This window comes from Acipenser ruthenus, chromosome 20 (genome assembly GCF_902713425.1).
Source record: "Acipenser ruthenus chromosome 20, fAciRut3.2 maternal haplotype, whole genome shotgun sequence".
In the NCBI taxonomy this organism is placed as follows: Eukaryota; Metazoa; Chordata; class Actinopteri; order Acipenseriformes; family Acipenseridae; genus Acipenser; species Acipenser ruthenus.
This window is the reverse complement of record NC_081208.1, coordinates 19,964,221-19,983,914: the sequence shown is the minus strand read 5'-3', so window position 1 is coordinate 19,983,914 and position 19,694 is coordinate 19,964,221. Positions and strand designations below refer to the sequence as shown.

The following is a 19,694-nucleotide window of genomic DNA, read 5'->3' as shown; positions in this document are numbered from 1 at the left end:
CATCAGTTGTTTGGTGTTGAGGTGTGTATGCGTGTGTGTGTGTGAAGAGGCACTGCATTGCTGTTTCCTACAAGGCTTTCAAATCCTGGTGGACTCTCTCTCTCTCTCTGCTTCTTTTTTTTCTCTCCCTTTTGTTAGCAATATGCTAGATGGACATTACAGCTCATCTAACAGTAAGCAGATGGATTTTTAATGGATTCTGATCCTCTGATTGCTTTAACACCGTTTGGGATTTTGCTGATCTAGGTGGAGTCGACTGCCTGTCTTGCTTTCCGGCGTGTTAAAGGGGGGTTGGGGGTGGGTGGGTGTTTGGTTGGGGGGGGGGGGGGGGGAGTTGTGTATCAACTGCAAGGAAGGCGCATGGCTTGTCTGATGCATTTCAACAAAAACTGCTATCAAAGAAGACCGAAGAAGGGATAATAATGCCAGCCTGGATTCCTCCCCCCATTGTCTAGTTTGGTTACCTGTTTTTTTTTTTTTTTTTGGGGGGGGATTTGCAAAACCTATTTCATGCATGTCCTGTGGGGGCAGGTTCAATTTTGACGATGGGGGGTCATACTGCGGAGGCTGGGAGGATGGCAAGGCTCACGGCCACGGGATCTGCACTGGCCCCAAGGGACAGGGCGAGTATTCGGGGTCCTGGAGTCACGGCTTCGAGGTGGTGGGGGTCTACACATGGCCGAGTGGCAACACTTTCCAAGGGACTTGGGCACAGGGCAAGAGGCATGGCATCGGGGTGGAGAACAAAGGGAAGTGGGTATATAAAGGCGAATGGACTCATGGATTTAAGGGACGCTATGGGGTACGTGAAAGCACGGGCAGTGGGGCCAAATACGAAGGCACCTGGAACAACGGGCTGCAAGACGGCTACGGGACTGAGACCTACTCTGACGGAGGTAAGCCAGGTTCTTGTTACTTAATAAAATCCTGACTTAACTGGCCTTGATGTGAGGCTGTTCTCAATACACTGGTTCATGCGTGTCTCATTCACTTGTATGGAGAAAAAAAACTATCTTCAGGTGGCTGTAAAGGTTTTACTGAGGAAAGTTTTCCCTACTGAAGTATATACGTCACATAAATTGGACTGGGAGGAAGGAGCCTACTCCTGTGTATTTACTGTGTCACAGTAAATCTCGGCTGTGCTCAACATCAACAACAAGAAAGGTAAATATTCAATGAATAATAAATTACACTATAACTGATCATGTGCATAAATAATAATAACAAAAATGATCTATTTTCCAGTTAAAACCAGTTAATTCCTGACAAGATCTCAACAGTACACTCAGGATCCAAATAAACCTTATTATCCTGTTCCGTGCTTTCCTAACACTTCTATAAGTGGAGTGCTATGAAAGTAATAGTATATGATCAATGTTACATGACTAGACTGCCTGATGTTTAATTAATAACCCGTATTGCAATGATCTAGAGGCCCCTTTAGGTCACATACATAAATATCTATAGGTAAGCTTTAGGTATTACTGAGAAAAAATGGCACATCTTAAAAATGACAACCTGATTCGCTAATTCCCAGACCTACCTTTCACTAGAAAATAAAACAAATAAAACACATGATTGTTAAGATAACACCTTAATCCATGTAGTAAAATTACCGAACCATGCAGTATCCATTATAAACAAAATGCAAGAAAGATTAAACAGAATAATTATTTCGTAGGAGGTGGGATTTTGATTCTCAAATCACCATGGTAGCGCATGGAAATTTACTGGGTTTTTTTTATTTTTATCACCACTATTGGTAATAACATGAAATGGATCAAATGTCTAAATGTGATCTATACAAAGGGAGTCTCAACCTACTCCAGACTCATTGCATTTCAATCAACGCGACCACGACTTCAAACTAATCGCATGCATAGCATTCAGTAAAATGAAAGGAGTGCAAAAAGCCATAGCAAAACTAATGACAGATAGCCTATTTGCAATTAACAATTTAGCACCATGATATCAGAAGATTTTCCCACTTAAGAGCTCACACTATCTGAGATGCTGTCTTCCCCTACCCTTTCATCTTTTCACTTTTTTCCCTCCTTCTACCTTTTTTTCTTTATATTATCTACAGTATTTCTACTTGTGCTTTTTGTGACTAACTGGCTACTCAGACCCCTACTACTCACACAAAGACAAGAAATGTAATTCTGTCAATACACATATAGTACTATACTGTATATACACTGCGTTTGTGTGTGGAAGGGAAACTGTCATTGTACAAACAACACAGTGCCAATAAAAAGGGCGGCCCAGTGTAATTATTCACCAGCTCCTCATACCTTTCACCCCTGGAGGCCTGGGTTCAAATCCAACTTGTGTCACAAGTACATGTGGTATTCTCATCCTATTATTGATCCATATCACAAAATGAACACCACCACACAATTTGGTGGTGACACAAAGAGAGAGGTCTAGAACTCAAGGCAGGGGGTGTTCAGGTTAAGAGTGAGGCGCGTTTATCCAGTTCCATTGTCCCTCATCAGCACCAGAAATTCACAAGCGCTGTTTTAAAAGAGAGAGAGAGAATCTGAAGATTAAAGCAGGCATCTCAATTTCAGTATTGTGCTGCAGCACTAGCCTGGTCTAGAGCCAACTGCATCAGTTTCCAGCACAGCAGATTCACAGAACCACAAGGAGCTCTCCACAAAGCCTTTCTGTAAAATACCCTGCATTTTTATAACATTGAAAGCAATTGTCAGCCTCACACTGAATAGCATGAATAGCCTAACTAGGCCCTAATACAGCAATAACCACAATTCAGCCAGGATAATATAAACCAGCTTTGGCAAATTAAATTTAATAGAGAAAAGTGTAAAGTATTGCATGCAGGCAAAAATGTGCATTATAAATATCATATGTGAGATACTGAAATTGAAGAAGGGAACTATGAAAAAGACCTAGGAGTTTATGTTGACTCAGAAATGTCTTCATTTAGACAATGTGGGGAAGCTATAAAAAAAGGCCAACAAGATGCTTGGATATATTGTGAGAAGTGTTGAATTTAAATCAAGGGAAGTAATGTTAAAACTTTACAATGCATTAGTAAGACCTCATCTAAAATATTGTGTTCAGTTCTGGTCACCTCGTTACAAAAAGGATATTGCTGCTCTAGAAAGAGTGCAAAGAAGAGCAACCAGAATTATCCCGGGTTTAAAAGGCATGTTGTATGCAGACAGGCTAAAAGAATTGAATCTATTCAGTCTTGAACAAAGAAGACTACGCGGCGATCTGATTCAAACATTCAAAATCCTAAAAGGTATAGACAATGTCGACCCAGGGGACTTCTTTGACCTGAAAAAAGAAACAAGGACCAGGGGTCACAAATGGAGATTAGATAAAGGGGCATTCAGAACAAAAAATAGGAGGCACTTTTTTACACAGAGAATTGTGAGGGTCTGGAACCATCTCCCCAGTAATGTTGTTGAAGCTGAAACCCTGGGATCCTTCAAGAAGCTGCTTGATGAGATTCTGGGATCAATAAGCTACAAACAACCAAACGAGCAAGATGGGCTGAATGGCCTCCTCTCGTTTGTAAACTTTCTTAAGTTCTTATGTTCTTATGTTCTTATGTTCTTAAAGTAACACGTTTAAAGATACAACAGTAATCCATGCTGGAAATATCAGCTATATTAATGTTTCCTGTAAATTGTTACCAGTAAAACACATTTTCTTATCACTTCTTGAAGATGTTTACTTAGCTCATGTAGTATATACTTTACACTGCCTGGACACTTTATTAGGGCCTGCACCTGATATAATGTTGGGCCCCTATTTACCTTGCTTGACACATGGCATTGACTCCACAAGGTGTGGGAGGTGCCTGGAAGGATGGAATCGTTTCAGTCAGTAATGTTTCATGTAACTGGTGCAGAGAGGTAGGATTGTGATGAGAAATGTGTTGTTCCAGTTCATCCCAAATATGCTCAACTGGACTGGGGATTGTGGCGGTCATGGAAGATGCCTTAACACTCTGTCATGCTCTTTAAACCATGAGCGCATAATTGTGGCACGGGGGACGTGTGCATTATCGCCTTGAAAGTAGCCATTACCATCACAGTACAATTGCAGCATTGCTGGGGGAACTTGATTTGTGGTAAATCTTCAAACTCTGTTTTTATAGTTCAGGAAGTGAAACAGAAAGATAGGGAAAAAGTGCAGCACCTCTTTTTCTAAATACTATTTCCAAGGAACATTGATCTTTTCAGCAACATTTTTATCTCCTTAACACTGCATACCTGTATGAAGAACGAGGAAAGATAACTCAGCTTACAATTCAGAACCCTGTAGTAGTACAAGATAACTCCACTCAAAACTGCAGTCAACTCTAAATACTAATATGTATATTTATGCAAAGGCAAAGACACTGAAACAGTATAATTAGCTATCATTGGGTTAGTCTTTCTATTCAGTTGCTTACCCTAGGAATTATTCCTCATTAATGGTGCTTCTGTCCTTATAGTGGTTTATAAAAAGCACAAAAAAACAAACCAATGAACACCTGTGGTAAAGACAACTGATACCTGGTTATTTTTAAAAGCCACTATAAGAATAGCAGCAGCATAATTCAAATGTAATACTAGCTAAATAATGTTCGACCATCAGGTGTTAAAACCGGGATGGTGAATTAAATTAATGGCAATCACAAGGTTTCACTATGCATTCATTGCGCAATATTTAGGTCATGTGGATAAAGTATTGGAAGCAAGGTAATATATTAGAAATTATCTTCCCACAGTAGAATATAGATTCACAGCTATAGGAATTCCAATTCAGTGATACATAACCAAGGTTTGGTTGCTAGGAGGCGGGTTAATGGATCTATGGAAGCCTGTGCTCCAATCAGGTCTGTAGTTAAAGTAGTTTGATTGCCTCGGCTTAGATATTAATCTACAAAACCACCAAGCAGTTTGGCACAAGCAGAGTTTTATTTTTTGTCTCTAGTCCAAGACTGAACGGCAGACAGTTGGTTTTCAAGTCAGGATAGAGGTCACTGAGGTTGCAGAGCTCTGAGGTGAAACTTTTATTGTATTTGACTGTAGCTACATTCACAAGCAGCAAAACTATCTTCTATAATTCTAAGAAACATTGATATTTTCAGCTTAACTCTTTCAGCTGCTTATATGTTTACAGGAGTTTACACTTGGAACAGCAGACTACTCCAGTAGTATAGGAAAGATAACTCCTCTCAAAAATGCAGACCAGTAAGCTAATCTAGTAACCCAATATGTATACCTTGTGCAGCACTTTCCCCTGGTCCAAGGGCTGCACAAACTGTATGGTGTTGAGTGAGATAAATGAAAGGACAAAGATTGAGGTTTTGGCAACCAAAAATGGGTGGCACATCCCTGCCTGAACAGTAAAAACATATTTGAAAGATACGGTATAATATGTTTTAAGTGTGGAGGTGTAGAGGTCAATTTTTTTATTATTCGTAGCCACACATGAGAAAAAAGAAAAGCATCTTTGTGCCTCCAAAATACATCGCCTAATAAAGATTGGCTTTCTGTAGTCTATTTCATTTATATGTTTTTACTGCATTTGTTTATAGTCCAGTCAGTTTAAAAAGTACCTTGTTTACTGCTTTCTTACTCAGTCTGTATCTGGAGTTTTTTCCCTGTACAAAAAAATAATTACCTTTCACTGCAAGTGCTGACTTTGTGAAAAGGAACACGATTAATAATTCATGGGAGAATGTACTTTTTGGCTTCAGTGCAAATGTACCACAGTCACAGGCTTTGCTTAATATCCTTTTAAAACTATAAGCATGCATTTTTAAATGACAGTTGGAATTAGTTAATCAAATGGTTCACCCAACAGACTACTCAATCAGTCACACCTTAGGAATAACATGGCAACACAAGGTAGCTTGGGTATGTGAGTCTTAAAATCAATCCATAGGTTTATTACAATACATAACAAAAGTATAGTTTGTACTTGCTGATCCTACTGTGGAATAAAATAAAAGTGTTAAAATATCTCAGATATCTTGAATATGTTTAATAAATCTCATCCTTATTCATAGATTCTTTTAGAATTGAACTATTTATTTTTAGTAACTCCAAAAGTAGACACAATTGTACAATATGGTGAAGCAAGCAGATAATCACACAAAGCAGAGTTTTTTTGGCAAACCTTTATTGTTTGCTATTGGAAAATAAACAAAAAGGTTGCAATTTTAGTGCTTTGATCAGCTCCCCGTGTAGCATTTCTAAACAAGCTGCTCTCGCAGGCTACCCTCCTACTGGAATTCCTGATGCCTTTATTTATCCACCTGCCTCTGCAAATGGACCTCAGATAACTGGCCATCTCATCAAAGACCCTATCCAGCCAGATTCTCCCCACCAATATATTTACTAAACTATGCATTTACATTTACATTCACCTCATCCTGTCACAAGTACATGTATATTACATCGATACTAGAACATTTCAGTTGTGTATAGTGTGATTGGGTTACAAGTGGATGTTAGTGGATGATACTTCAGGTAATGCCCCGTACATTTTTATGAATAGGTTTTTATATATGTAGGGTTACGTTTTAAGTCCAAATTGAATGTTGCATTCTCGTAACAAAATATACAGAAAAGTTTACAAAAGCCTACAGTATGGTAGTGATTTATATTTATGTTTTAAACTGAACATTATTGTAGGTAATTGTGGACTTTGATGTCAATTGATCTAAACATTAACTAATCTAAACAACAAGACCATTAAAATTAGTTCAGATCATTAAATCAAAGCACTTCCTCTACCATGGTATGACAATCATCTCTATATATCTTAGAAAATCTTGAAGTGAGAAAATGTCTCTTTAGGGTATTTCTGTCTGTAAAACTATGAAAAAAAAAACATTGGGGAAGGCCTTATTTTAGTTGGGGGAAATTAAGGAGGCTAACCTCTTTAAATAATAGCTTTTTGAACAATAAAACAACATCATATGTAAAAATATTTAAACATTTGGTCAAAATAAAATGCTGAAACTGTGTGTCGGTGTGTGTTGCTAACCCTGTTGCTAAGCAGTACACTGATGGCAAGACACCAGTGACATGACAACACTAAAAATTGATATGAAGGGTTTAGCAGCCAGTTACAAACACCCACAGATTATAAATCGGTAGTGATAGTTCTGAGCAGGCACAATCCCTGAAGGCCAATTTCAGCACCATGGATAGCTCCTGTAGATCACTTACTCTGTAGTATCCCAAGGAGCCCTATTGTAACCCCTTGTCTCTGCCACAGCACACCTTAATATAACTCAGAGCAAACACCAGTATTACCAGCTAGATCTATACTGCACAGTTTCATTTAAAAGTCTTACTTTAAGTAATTTGTTGCCAACCATGCTGATCCATGTTTGGGTTCTTGAGAGGCGCATACATCACATCTCATTCCAGGTAAACAGAGTACTTACATATATCCTTTCCATCAAGCTGTCTAAATATCTCAATTTGACTTACGTGTGGCACCTGCCTGCTACTGGGGAGTTCAATACACAGCGAAGCCTTCCTTTAAAGTAATTGTAGCTAACAAAATAGTTCCATAACCCCCAAAGCACTGCCATTCATTATATACTGTATATCTCAAAAATGCAGTTTTCAAAGAAACATGATTCCTGGTACCTCTCTAGGTTAAATAAATCTCTATTTAGACTGTCCTGTACTTCCTGGGTCATTTCAACTGGAGTGTGAAATTATCTCCACCCCTTTACTGGTCTCTTTTCTGTCAATAACCAATCAGCTGCTTCCCTCTTTTGACTGGCATGCTTTCAGCCAGTAATATGCTTTGAGACAGAGGACACTGCTGGGGTGAAATAACCCAGGAAGTGCAAGTGCAAACAGATAACCCGTGAATAAGTCATACAAACTCCTTTAACCTAAAGTAGTACCAGATATCATGTTGTAAAATTAAAATACAGGTGTGCTATAACATGTGTTTCTTTCGAAACTGTACATTTGAGACCCTTTTGGCGAAACAGTTCAAATATATGAAATGATTTTGGTATTTTTTTTTTTTCATAGTGCAGTCTAACCTAATGTGAGGGACAGAAATTATGAGGAAATACTGATGTGAGAAATGTAGGGGCATAGTCAACAGTAAAAAGTGTGTGTGTGTGGGGGGGGGGGGGTGTCTCCCACAAAAAAAATAAAACCTTATTCCTACAAAAGGAAAGTTAAGCTATTTACCTCCGCTAAAATAAAACTTAACATAATAAAACCATACCAGAGCAACTTACTTCAAAAAGTGACCACGGGAGCCAGAAGGATGGAGAGGAACGGCAAAACTGGACACTCACGCATTTTATCACAGTTTACTTAAAATGTACTGATATTATAGTTGGATTCTTTGTTAGACAAATATCCCCTTTACTTGGGTTTCAGGAACCAGCTGTTACACAATAATACTAATATCACTGCCACTGCTCCACAAGCACAAAGGCCTGATCTCAGTAATTGCTGTTGTATAGTTCCAGGCCTTGTTTTCATTGTGACTCACCTAGAAGCCACTGGAGTAGAACAGCAATCTGGTTCAATATGAAAACAAGCACAAAATCGGAATTACAAGCATACTATTGACAAACACTGTACTGTACTTGCAGCGTGACGCACGTTTAGAAAAAGCTTGCCTTTTTTTCTTTGTTGTGTTTTTCTTTCAGTTGCTTGTTTGGGTTTTGTAAAAATGATTGACAAGAAATACAGCAGTACAAAGTTCAGGTATGCTTTTTTTACATTACAGAAAAGACAACAAGAATGTGAGCTTGACTCACTTGGTATTTGACCATTGCTTTATTGAATACTGAAGGTGATATGCTGGAGCTTTACAGAGCTAGGCTTCTCAATGCAGTTTAATTGTTGTATTGCTGTACATACATAGATGCGAAAAAATATTTTCTGGTAACATGATGCTTACATGCATTGACATTGTTTGCAAACCAACCGCTGCCTGATCTCGCACTTGCCTCAGCAACACTGCAGAAGACACAGGAATGTTCTCAACATTACAAAAGAGGAAGAAAAAATAGAAAAGTGACATCAAAACACGTCCCTCATTGAGTTAATACACATGTTGCTGCTGTTGCGTTATACATTCTCATATATCCTATGAACTATCTATAACGTTTGTTTTGCCACTGTGATATACACTTTCTGGCCACTAATAGGACCTGTCTACCCAACTGGATTCTCCTGGTATACCTTGGTATTTGCTTTGGAAGGCCAAATCCATGTTGTAGTTTACCCAGCAATACTGCACTTATGGCAATGCCTACTGTCAAAGTTATAATGACTGAATGCCTTAACATGCCTCAAGATACCTTCCAGCACCTTGTGGAGTCTATGCCACATTATGCCAAGGCTGTGATCAGGGCAAACGGGCGCCTAACGTTAGGTAAAGTTTCTTATAAAGTGGTCAGGCAGTGCAAAATCTTCTAAATCCTTAATTGAACTAATAATTTGCTTAATTAGACCTTTTTAATTTGTTCTCAGCTCCTAAAAAGTTGCAGATTTCAAGTTACTTATAAAATTATAGTTAACTTGAAATCTGCTACTGTTTAAGAGCTGAAAACAAATAAAAAGGTCAAATGAAGCTAATTATTAATTTAGCTAAGGGTTTAGTTAAGTAAGCGAGAGCTCAGTTGGAACGCAAACCAGGGGTCCCGAGGACCGGGTTGGGAAGCCCTGCTATAAAGTGTTATGAGATAATAATGGAACTCCCTAGTCAAGTATTCTGTCGGTAAGCAGTGATTTTAGAACAGGTGTCATTGATTCATGTCATCTCTCAGTCGTGCTTTAATAACAGAACGTCTGTCCCCCATTAAAAACAATGGGAGAGCAGTGTCTGTATATTTTTAATATTACATTTTTTATTGCAAATATATTTTCTTTCCATATGAGCAGTAAGGTCAGAATGTAATTTCTTAACCTTTTTTAATTTCCACCACAATGTACTGATTCTTTCACCAGCCCAGATATTAACATCCATAATGCAGACAAGCAGCTAATTTAAGAATCAGCCTTCACAGTCTATCAGTACTAAGTTAATAAGCTCAACACATGTGGTGCCAAACTAATTGAAACATGCCATTTGAGCCAAAGGAAATAGAAAATTACATTAAGAGAAAGTACGGTGTGGTCTTCATGACCATTTCAGAGCAGGATGAGAAATATTTTAAAGATCCTCCAATTCACCCAGTTTCAATGGGCAAAACAACTCATGGATGTAGCAGGTAGTACTGAGAAGGTTGGCCATTTAAAAAATTCAAAGTATTTACCTGTGCACTTCAATTTGCTATGCAGCTCTCACATGTGCAATTTTGTAAGAAACAAATGTTATAGCAAACATGTATAAGACAATAAGAAACCCTAGTACTGTATCTGTTACCATACCAGGTAATACGAACTGCCATAATACACACAACAACAATCTGGCAGCCACATTAATTCACAGATCAAAGTGAACCGTTAGATATTACCTGAGGAGTTAACACTGACATGTTAATAAGCTGGCATCTTAAACTATTCAATTGATCTAAACAGTAATGGCTCTAAATACAGACACGTTTAAAATAATAAATTGGGACCAAACCTCTAATATTACGTACTTAAGACAAAAATGCACTTAATACATTCACACATGCTGTTAGAGGTGTTGATTTTTCTCAAAGTCCCTTTCTTTTATTGATTAAAACGGTGGCGATAATTAGATTCCTCGTGAATGGACCAAATGAGCTGTTATAAAGGTGTGACGGGGGATTCAGAATACAGATAAGCTTCCTTCATATGGACGGTTAATGAAGGAACCATTTACCATTACTTTACAACCCCCTCATTTAAGCAGAGGCAAGCCCCACATATCATGGGGCTCTGTAGACAAGCCCACAGCTCCTCAAGCTGGCTGACCACTGGAGGAATGGTCCCAACACCACCCCCTCCATGCATTGCTATCTATCCTTTACCACCCACCCCGAGTATGTGGGAGACAGTGTGTGGGAATCGACAGAACTGAGAAAAACAACAGTACAGAGAATAAAGCCTTTCCTTCCATTTGCCAGCGCTGTTGCTACTGCAAAAAAAAAAAAAAAAAATGAAAAAAATGAATTTTTAAAGGAATTATACCATTAGTCTCTGTCAATGCTTTTTCCATGAACAGAAATAGGAAGAACGATGCGCGTAATGTAATATCGTACGGAGTTCAGTTTTCAGACCGTGACGTCAACTGAGTGATGAAAATAGGCCAATACCAGGAATTGATTCTTGTTTTTCTGGGTTTAGCATGAATTAGGTACCTTCATGTTCTTCAGTTAATAAATGACAATCGCAATACTGTATCATTAGTTCTGCTTTTCTAAATGAAAAGCTGTTATTGAGAAATCTCCAGTAGGTCTCCTAATAAGAGAGTAAGGGCTGAGGGTTCCTGCCAAGAGGACAGTCCTTTATTTGATGTTGTGTCTCCAAGACCTCTTACATTAAATAAATAAATAGCAATAGATGGAAAAATCCCAGGCAACAGTAGAGTGTTTCTGCCGGTTTCCCAGGGGGCAATGGGGCTCAGAGGCCATTTCTTAAACGGCTTGTAGCTAACAACATCTTCTACATTTTCCTTATAATAAATTTCTGTTTAATATCATATTATTATGGTTTAAAAGCTACATTGTAGAATATTTTGGTTTTTATGTCCACCTTTTAAAGACATTCTAATTTCATCACAAGTGAATTTTCAAACAAAATAAAAACATAAATAAATGTCAACAAATAACAACAGACATGTGACATGTCCCATTTCTGCTTGTCCCATTCAAGACCAACTTCAGTGTTGACAGACTTCCAGTATAACACAAGTGCATCTCAAAGAACCATCCACAGTACTGTCAGGAGAAGGAAGGGAAGGGAAGTATGCAGTGATTAGGTCATGAGTGTAGAGTGGAGGGAGTGCATGATCCTTACCGTCTTACTGCAGTTCAATTCCTCAGTTTTTTTCTATTGACAAGATGTTCCTAAGAAACTAATGCCTTCAAATACATTTTTGTACCTCTCAGTAACTTTATATACTTGCTCCCCCTTTATTAACGTGCTGACTTATTTTTTTTTTAACCAAAATTAAGAACATGCCAATATTCAAAGTTGATACACTATCTTGTGCATTTTGACGATATCGGTTCTGGCTCCTCAAACTGCGAGAGATGTGCTGTAGGTCAGTCTACTTTCAGCCAGTCTATCAGAGTGAGGTTGAAGTAATTCGTACCAGGAAGCAGCAGCAACTTTTGAACTATATTGTTTAAATATCTGCATTTTCCAAATTGAAGTATAAAACACAAGCAAAGAACCAAGTAAGTTTTAAAAAAAATGCTGTTTCAAAAGGTCTCTTGAGTTGTTTCTTACTAGTTCTGACACATCGTGAAATATGGCTAAATGACAGAGTGGAGTACAAACGTCTACATTAACTCACTAGGCTCCAACTAGGCTTTGATCTGAAGTGGCGATGAGGCAGTAGTAGGCAGAATCCTCCCTCCCAAGCTGTCAGATTCCACACTGCTGACCTGGTCTGAGTCACACTGCAGGCCCAGTCACTGCCGAGGTGCTGAATGGAGGAGGCTATGCAGAAAAAGGAAAACAGATAAGCCTATTTGACCTTATTATTTCATAGCAAGCAGGTTTATGACTTCCTATTTTATTAAGTAATATAAATAAGAGGATTAATAAATCACAACTGGGGAAAAAAACACTTATGGCTAATTTCACAAAGCTATTTACTCCAAATTGTCATTAACACCATTTTTCTGATGGTAAAAAGGCACCCAATAAAGTCACTAAATCATAAATAAACAACCCTGACATTTAATTTAGGGGCTTTAATTTATTGAGCAGTCTAAAGTTGTTTCTTATTCGTTTTCAAATTGTTAATGCCATTTTGTCCCCTTCCAGACAATAATATGCACAAATGTGGAGTAAATGGCTTTGAAAATCTAATCTTTAAAGCGGTTGCAGAAAACAACATAATTTCATATATCCTACCTGTTGTGCATTTCCTTCCTTATATACTGCTGGTCTCAAATGTGCAGTATTGAAAGAACCACATGCAAAGTGGATTTTAATGTTAAAACCTGGTATCTGGTGCTGCACTAACGCTGAACTGACACCAGTCTTTTTTTGTGTCTTCTCAGGTACCTATCAGGGTCAGTGGGTGGGAGGAATGCGGCACGGATACGGTGTCCGGCAGAGCGTCCCGTATGGAATCGCAGCCGTCATCCGCTCTCCGCTCCGAACCTCTATAAACTCCCTGCGCAGTGAGCACAGCAACGGCACGGCGCTGCACCCGGATGCTGTGGGGGGAACGGGGGGGGTGGCGGCAGGCAGCCCAGCTGTCTCCAGGGGGGGCTTCGTCCTCACCATGCACAGCGATGCAGAGCTGCTCAAGAGCAAGAAGAAGGGCCTTTTCCGGCGGTCGCTGCTGAGCGGGCTGAAGCTGCGCAAGTCCGAGTCCAAGAGCTCGCTGGCCAGCCAGAGAAGCAAGCAGAGCTCTTTCCGCAGCGAGGCCGGTATGAGTACCGTCAGCTCAGCCGCCAGCGATATCAACTCCACCATGAGTCTAGGGGAGGGCGATGCTGACCTCTCCGTCATTGAAGATGATATCGACGCCACCACCACTGAGACCTACATAGGGGAGTGGAAGAACGACAAGAGGTCCGGCTTCGGACTCAGTCGGCGCTCCGATGGGCTCAAGTACGAGGGGGAGTGGGCCAGCAACAAGCGCCATGGCTACGGCTGCACCACTTTCCCCGACGGCACCAAGGAGGAAGGGAAGTACAAGCAGAACATCCTGGTGAGTGGCAAGCGGAAGAACCTCATCCCACTGCGTGTGAGCAAGATCCGGGAGAAGGTGGACCGTGCCGTGGAGGCTGCCGAGAGGTCGTCGAATGACGCCAAGCAGAAAGCGGAAATCGCTCTATCCAGGTAATTAAACAACTACTGTTTATGATGCCCATCGAATGGAGTAACAAGGACAAGCTAAAGGATGGAGGGTGTAGCTTTAGGTTAGAGTTCCCTCAGATCTTTCAAATCTAGTTTATAACATGTGCTTCTTTCAAAATGGCACATTTGAGACATACACTGGGGGAAGTGTTGTAGGAGGACAAATTAATGGTCACACCCTGGTGTACTTGATGAACTTGGAGGTTAGAAATTATATTGAGAGCTATATTGAGGCCTTAAGGACGCTTTTAACTTCTGAGTTTTAAAAAGTCCTCAGTACATGATGACTGAAATGGAAAATGATATACTAAACAGTAAAGAATAAGTGAGTTAATTTACTTCCGATACTCTATTTCATACCCGTACCAGATTGCTCTTTAAACAGCAGTGATATTAGGGCCTGCCTCTGTGCAGCTGATTGAAACACCAACATTTGATTCTAAGGTAACAGCCTTATTGAAACATCTAATAACAGTCTTATGTTAAGATATTTCTCAAGTAGTATATGCCTTTATAGTGGGGATCAGATTCCAAAAAGCCAGCCTTGGTGTTGCTTAATTGTAGCTATAAAATAAAATGGTATGTTTTTCTGAACAAAGGGCATAATAAGATGAGAGCTCCCTGGCAGAACCTAATGAAGCTCTGAGAATTCTATTCGCTGACAAAGGGTTAGAGAACCCTGCAGCAAGCCAGCAGTGGCACGCCGAAGCCTCAGACAAGGCAAGATTAATAACCTGGTCTCGCTGAAACCTGGCAGCTGCTAGATAGAGTGGATACCACCTTAATTATGAAGCTGTGGGCCAAGAGCAAAACAGCAGCAGCAACAGCAGTTCCACCACAACACTGTGATTATAAATCCCAACAGAATGGAGGAATGCAATCCATTTGGGGGTGATTTTGTGTAGACAGGGCTGTCTCACAGACATATATGGCTCACTGAGGTTCTCAATAGGAATCTTTTGATTTAGTAGTGGAGCATGTCATTCAAGGCTCTTAATGGGTTTGAAAAGACTGCAAAGGGAATCAGTATTTTTAATTTTTTTTTGTAGAACCAAGTATAATTAAAATGCGAATAAATTGATGTTGTGTTTAAAAATGACACGTGTTTATTGAGCACAAACATACTGGCATTGCGTCTTCGTGCAGTCTGGATACATCCCTGGTCATCATTATGGCTCTTATAACCAGAAAGTTTGGACAGCTCTGGTGTACTGGGGGTTAATACCACCATCTCACTTGTGAGAAATCAGATTCAGACCAGGCAATAGAGGTGAGATGCTAGTGAATTAGCTTCACAAATGCCTTGACATCCTCTGAAAACGTGCCTGTGCTATTTATACAATCTACATGTGAGACTCCAAATAGGGCCCCAGGACCATTAATCGACCAATGAATGCTTACTTAGATTACAGAGATTTCCTTTAACCTGGTTGGTCAATAGCAGGATTCTAAGTAGCAGTTAGTAAAGGACCTCAAATGCTATCTTTCAAACTACATTCAATCTGTTCAAAATCAATCTGCCGAAAAAAATGTTCAGATGCATTTTTATCATTTATCCTTTTCCTGCTTGATGAAAGAAAATCTCTGTTCTAGTACACACCCTCTGAATGTTGTCTTTCAAATCATGTAGAGTAAAAGGCTGCTTCCTCTGTGCCCTAGGGTGTTCAATCTATTTATCGCTTTGGGACATGTAACTGCACAACTGCACAGCTGCTCTTCTTTGGCTCCTATAAATTGAGGCTTATGACATAACAGCCATGGCCATCAAAAAAATGATTCATTCTTTTGCACAAGTCTGCATTTTGCCACACTTCTCTTTCACCACTTTCTGTTCAGATTGATGCAGGAATGTTAAGGGATTGATACTTGGGGATAATCTGGGCTATGTACTGAGAATCTTGATTTTCCACCCCAGTGTTAAAACATACGAATCAATCATTGTTGCGCGCTACTTGAAAAACGCCAAACTAATTAGAAGGTGTCAATATTTATTGCCGGCCCTGCATGCTTCCAGGTGTGGTCTAAAAGTCACGCAGCCAGACGGGAGCAGTGATTGGAAGTAGGTGTTGTCAGCACCTCAGCTTTGCAGCCTGCCCTGTCTCGGATATTAATGAGACTGTCAAGTGAAGGAGTCAAACTGCAGATCAATACAGCACGTGGGCCTGTTCCCGTGATCAGCAAGACCTGGAATTGAATTCCTAACAGAAGCTCTGGATCCAGCTCGATACAATCAGACAGGAGCTGTGGCCCATTATTGCATCAGTCACTTGACTTTATATAGTTATAGAAATATTCCATCAAATAAGCAAACAGGCTTATATATAGAGGCTACATATTGCACACTGATGGAGGGCTATGGTTATTTCACAATGTAGTAAGTACAGTGTATGGAAAAGGAAGTATTTTCAAACCTAAATGAACCCTTTCCTGTATGTCAACCTTATATGGGGATGGATAAAACTCTCTTCTAGTCTTTAAATGGACACATATATATATATATATATATATATATATATATATATATATATATATATATATATATATATATATATTTGTTAGGCGGACAGTAAAAAAATTAAAGATGAATGCTATAGTTACAGAGTTAACACTTTTTTTAAATTTAATTGCACAAAGTGATCTGTTTAAAATGATTCCACTAGAAAGTGATTACTTGGCACTGATAATTTATGTGGATAATTTATGTGGATTCAACCTGAATGGTGAAGCAATGACATCTGCCAATGCATCAGATAGACATGGTGTGCAGTGTGCAGGTGCAGAAGGTATTATAGGAAATCCTGAGTCATTGTGAAATAGACTGAACGAGAAAGGCACATGAGAACAACAATTACATGTGAATTGTTTTAGGCCAATTTGAGTTATTTTAGACGTTTTAAAAACACAAACCACATTGTAAATAAAAAGTAAAAAATAAAATAAAAAATAAAATAAAAAGTAATGTTTCAGCTTGAGCACTGATGAAGGCTCTAATTTTGAATCAACAGCATTGATATGAGTTACTGGCATACTTGATTAAAATAAGGGTTTTGCTGTTTTGGTTTTGTAATATGTGACATAGGGCAAAGAAAATAAATTGGAGGAGTCTCACTGAGATTATTTTCTGGTGGTTCACAGGATCTGTAAATGTCTGTGTCGGAGATGGTAGAACTGTCACACACTGTGGCTTGGAATAACTTAGCTTATTACAGACCACACTGGTGTGTTTTGATTGATTTAATAACTGCCGTCAAATGCTTCTTAATGATAATTACTCAGAAAATAAATAACATCAGCCCACCTAAAATAAAGCACCAATTATATGAATCATCTAAACAGCAGGGTATTTAAAATCACTGTTACACCAGGGCCTGTGGTGCTGTACCGGGCCTTCACTGTTTTCTGTGTAGCTAATCCAAGCCGGAGGTGATATCAGATAGTCTCGGCAGCACGTGCACAACAACACGCAATCGCATGCAGAAAAAGAGCTGGAGAGGAAGGGGCACAATTGGCATGAAGTGATTGAAAAGGGCGAGCAGTAATAGGAGAACACAGATTGAACCTGTAGGGGTTACACACAAAGGAAAGAGCTTGATGGTTTGTCAGTTAGTGCCTAAACACTGCCATGAACTGCCAGGGTGACAAGGAGGCTGTGGAAATGATATTGATAGCAGAGTGAAACAGAGAAAGAGAGGGAGAGGGAGAGGGAGAGGGAGAGGGACAGGCAGAGGTAGAGGGACAAGGAGAGGGAGAGAGAGAGGGACAGGGAGAGGTAGAGAGAGAGGGACAGGGACAGGGACAGGGACAGGGAGAGGGACAGGGAGAGGGACAGGGACAGGGACAGGGAGAGGGACAGTGAGAGGGACAGGCAGAGGGAGAGGCAGAGAGAGAGGGAGATTGAGAGGGAGAGGGAAAGGTAGAGGGACAGAGAGAGGGAAAGGCTCATCAATTATTTTTTTGTCCAGAATCCACAGCTTGTTATGAATAGAAATTGAAAAATCACTGCGACAACTCAGATAAGAAGCAAGGACCTGGCAATTGATTTAATACGTAACAGGACCAGGGGGCTGTATTAAATAGCACTTCTGTTTTGATTACCAGTGTTGGTCTTGAGTGTTCATGTAAAGAAATGTGCCTCCATGTTAATAAATAATCAAAAGTATGTTTCCTTTAAAAAATGTAATTTGTTTTATATGTACTGTCTCCCTGAATCCACATCCCAAAAAGTAAATCTCTGTATCTTATTGTATTTCTCAGGTTCCCCTGCTCATAGATCTGTTAATAGTCACTGGGCATTTGGATGTTTTGGATGAACGATTTGGTTTAAAAATCTGTCAAATAAGACATTCAGAAGAAACCTCACAAACATTCATAAAAGCAAGTGCGCTGGCTGGTGTGAGCAAACTGGGGAGCCAACAGGCCTGCTTTCTTGTTAAATATAGTGCACAGAAGAGTAATGAACAGCCACCCTAATGCAATAAAACAGAAAACTGTTTATTTGATCAACATGCTTAGATACACATTGAATGCACATTCTTTTTATTTTTTCTACTGGAGCAAAAGCTCAATGAATCCAGCCCCTAAATCCATTTTCAAATTAAAATTGTATTACACTGAATATATAAATAATTCAACTTCACACCCACATTCATAGACGAAGAGCAAGGTTATATTTTATTCATTCTTGCCAGAAAGTCAAAATTTTTGTGCCTATAATGTGAAAGCAGACTCATATGCGATTCATGTTTTAGAGAAAACCCCTGTGATTTCCATTCCAAGCCATACAATGCTTTTAATGTAGTCAGACTTGCTTATAACAAATATCAGCTTTATAGACAGGTCTAAGATATTTAACAAGGCAAATTTACCAGGGCATACAAAAAAGAAAAACCTGCCATATATAGTGCACACCTTTGTGTAAATTAACATCACTGATTAATATGTGATGTAAATGTAATCCCTGACATCTGTAATTTAGAAAAGGTGTATCGTAGGTGCTCCGGTAAAGGAACTCCGTGTGGAGTGCAGGATGCGCCCTATAGCCTGGAGGTCGCCGGTTCGAGTCCAGGCTATTCCACTGCTGACCGTGGACGGGACTTCCCAGAGGGCGGCACACAATTGGCCGAGCGTTGCCCGGGGGGGGGGGGGGGAGTGCTTAGGTCGGCCAGGGTGTCCTCGGCTCACCGTGCACCAGTGACCCCTGTAGACTGGAAAGGCGCCTGTGGGCTTCACTGTAAGCTGCATTGTCCTCCTGCGCTGTAGCTCTGGGTTGGCAGCATTGCGGGCCTACAGAGTGAAAAGATGAGGTCACACGTTTTGGAGCACAGTGTGTGTTTGTCTTCACCGCTCCTGAGTCAGCACGTGGGTGGTAGCGGTGAGCTGAGCCTAAAAATACAATTGGGTATTTCAAATTGAGAGAAAAACAGGGTAAAATCAATTGGCGACCACTAAATTAAAAACAAAAAGGTGTATCGCCCTGAAATCAGTTTCAGTCACTGATAATTTGCTTAATTAGATTTTTTTATTTTTTATTTTTTACTGTTTTCAGCGCTTAAACAGTTGCAGATTTCAAGTTAGCAATAACATGCAACTGTTTAAGAGCTGAAAACAATTAAAAAGGTCTAATTAAGCAAATGATCATTTCAATTAAGGGTCTAGTTAAATAATTGAGAGCTCAGTTGGAATGAAAATCAGAAGACAGTGGGTCCCCAGGACGAG

At 39.7% G+C, this 19,694-nt stretch overlaps 1 protein-coding gene across 1 annotated transcript in view; it reads left to right on the top strand.

The window, feature by feature from the left end:
- The first annotated feature begins 346 nt into the window (after window positions 1-346).
- jph3b (junctophilin 3b) overlaps window positions 347-19,694 on the top strand; it is a 55,288-nt gene continuing 35,940 nt past the window's right edge. Inside the window, exons 1-2 of the mRNA XM_034043107.3 lie at window positions 347-896; window positions 13,172-13,961. Coding sequence (XP_033898998.3) covers window positions 515-896; window positions 13,172-13,961 — 1,172 coding nt within the window. The 5' untranslated portion in view covers window positions 347-514. The remainder of the gene's footprint in view (window positions 897-13,171; window positions 13,962-19,694) is intronic.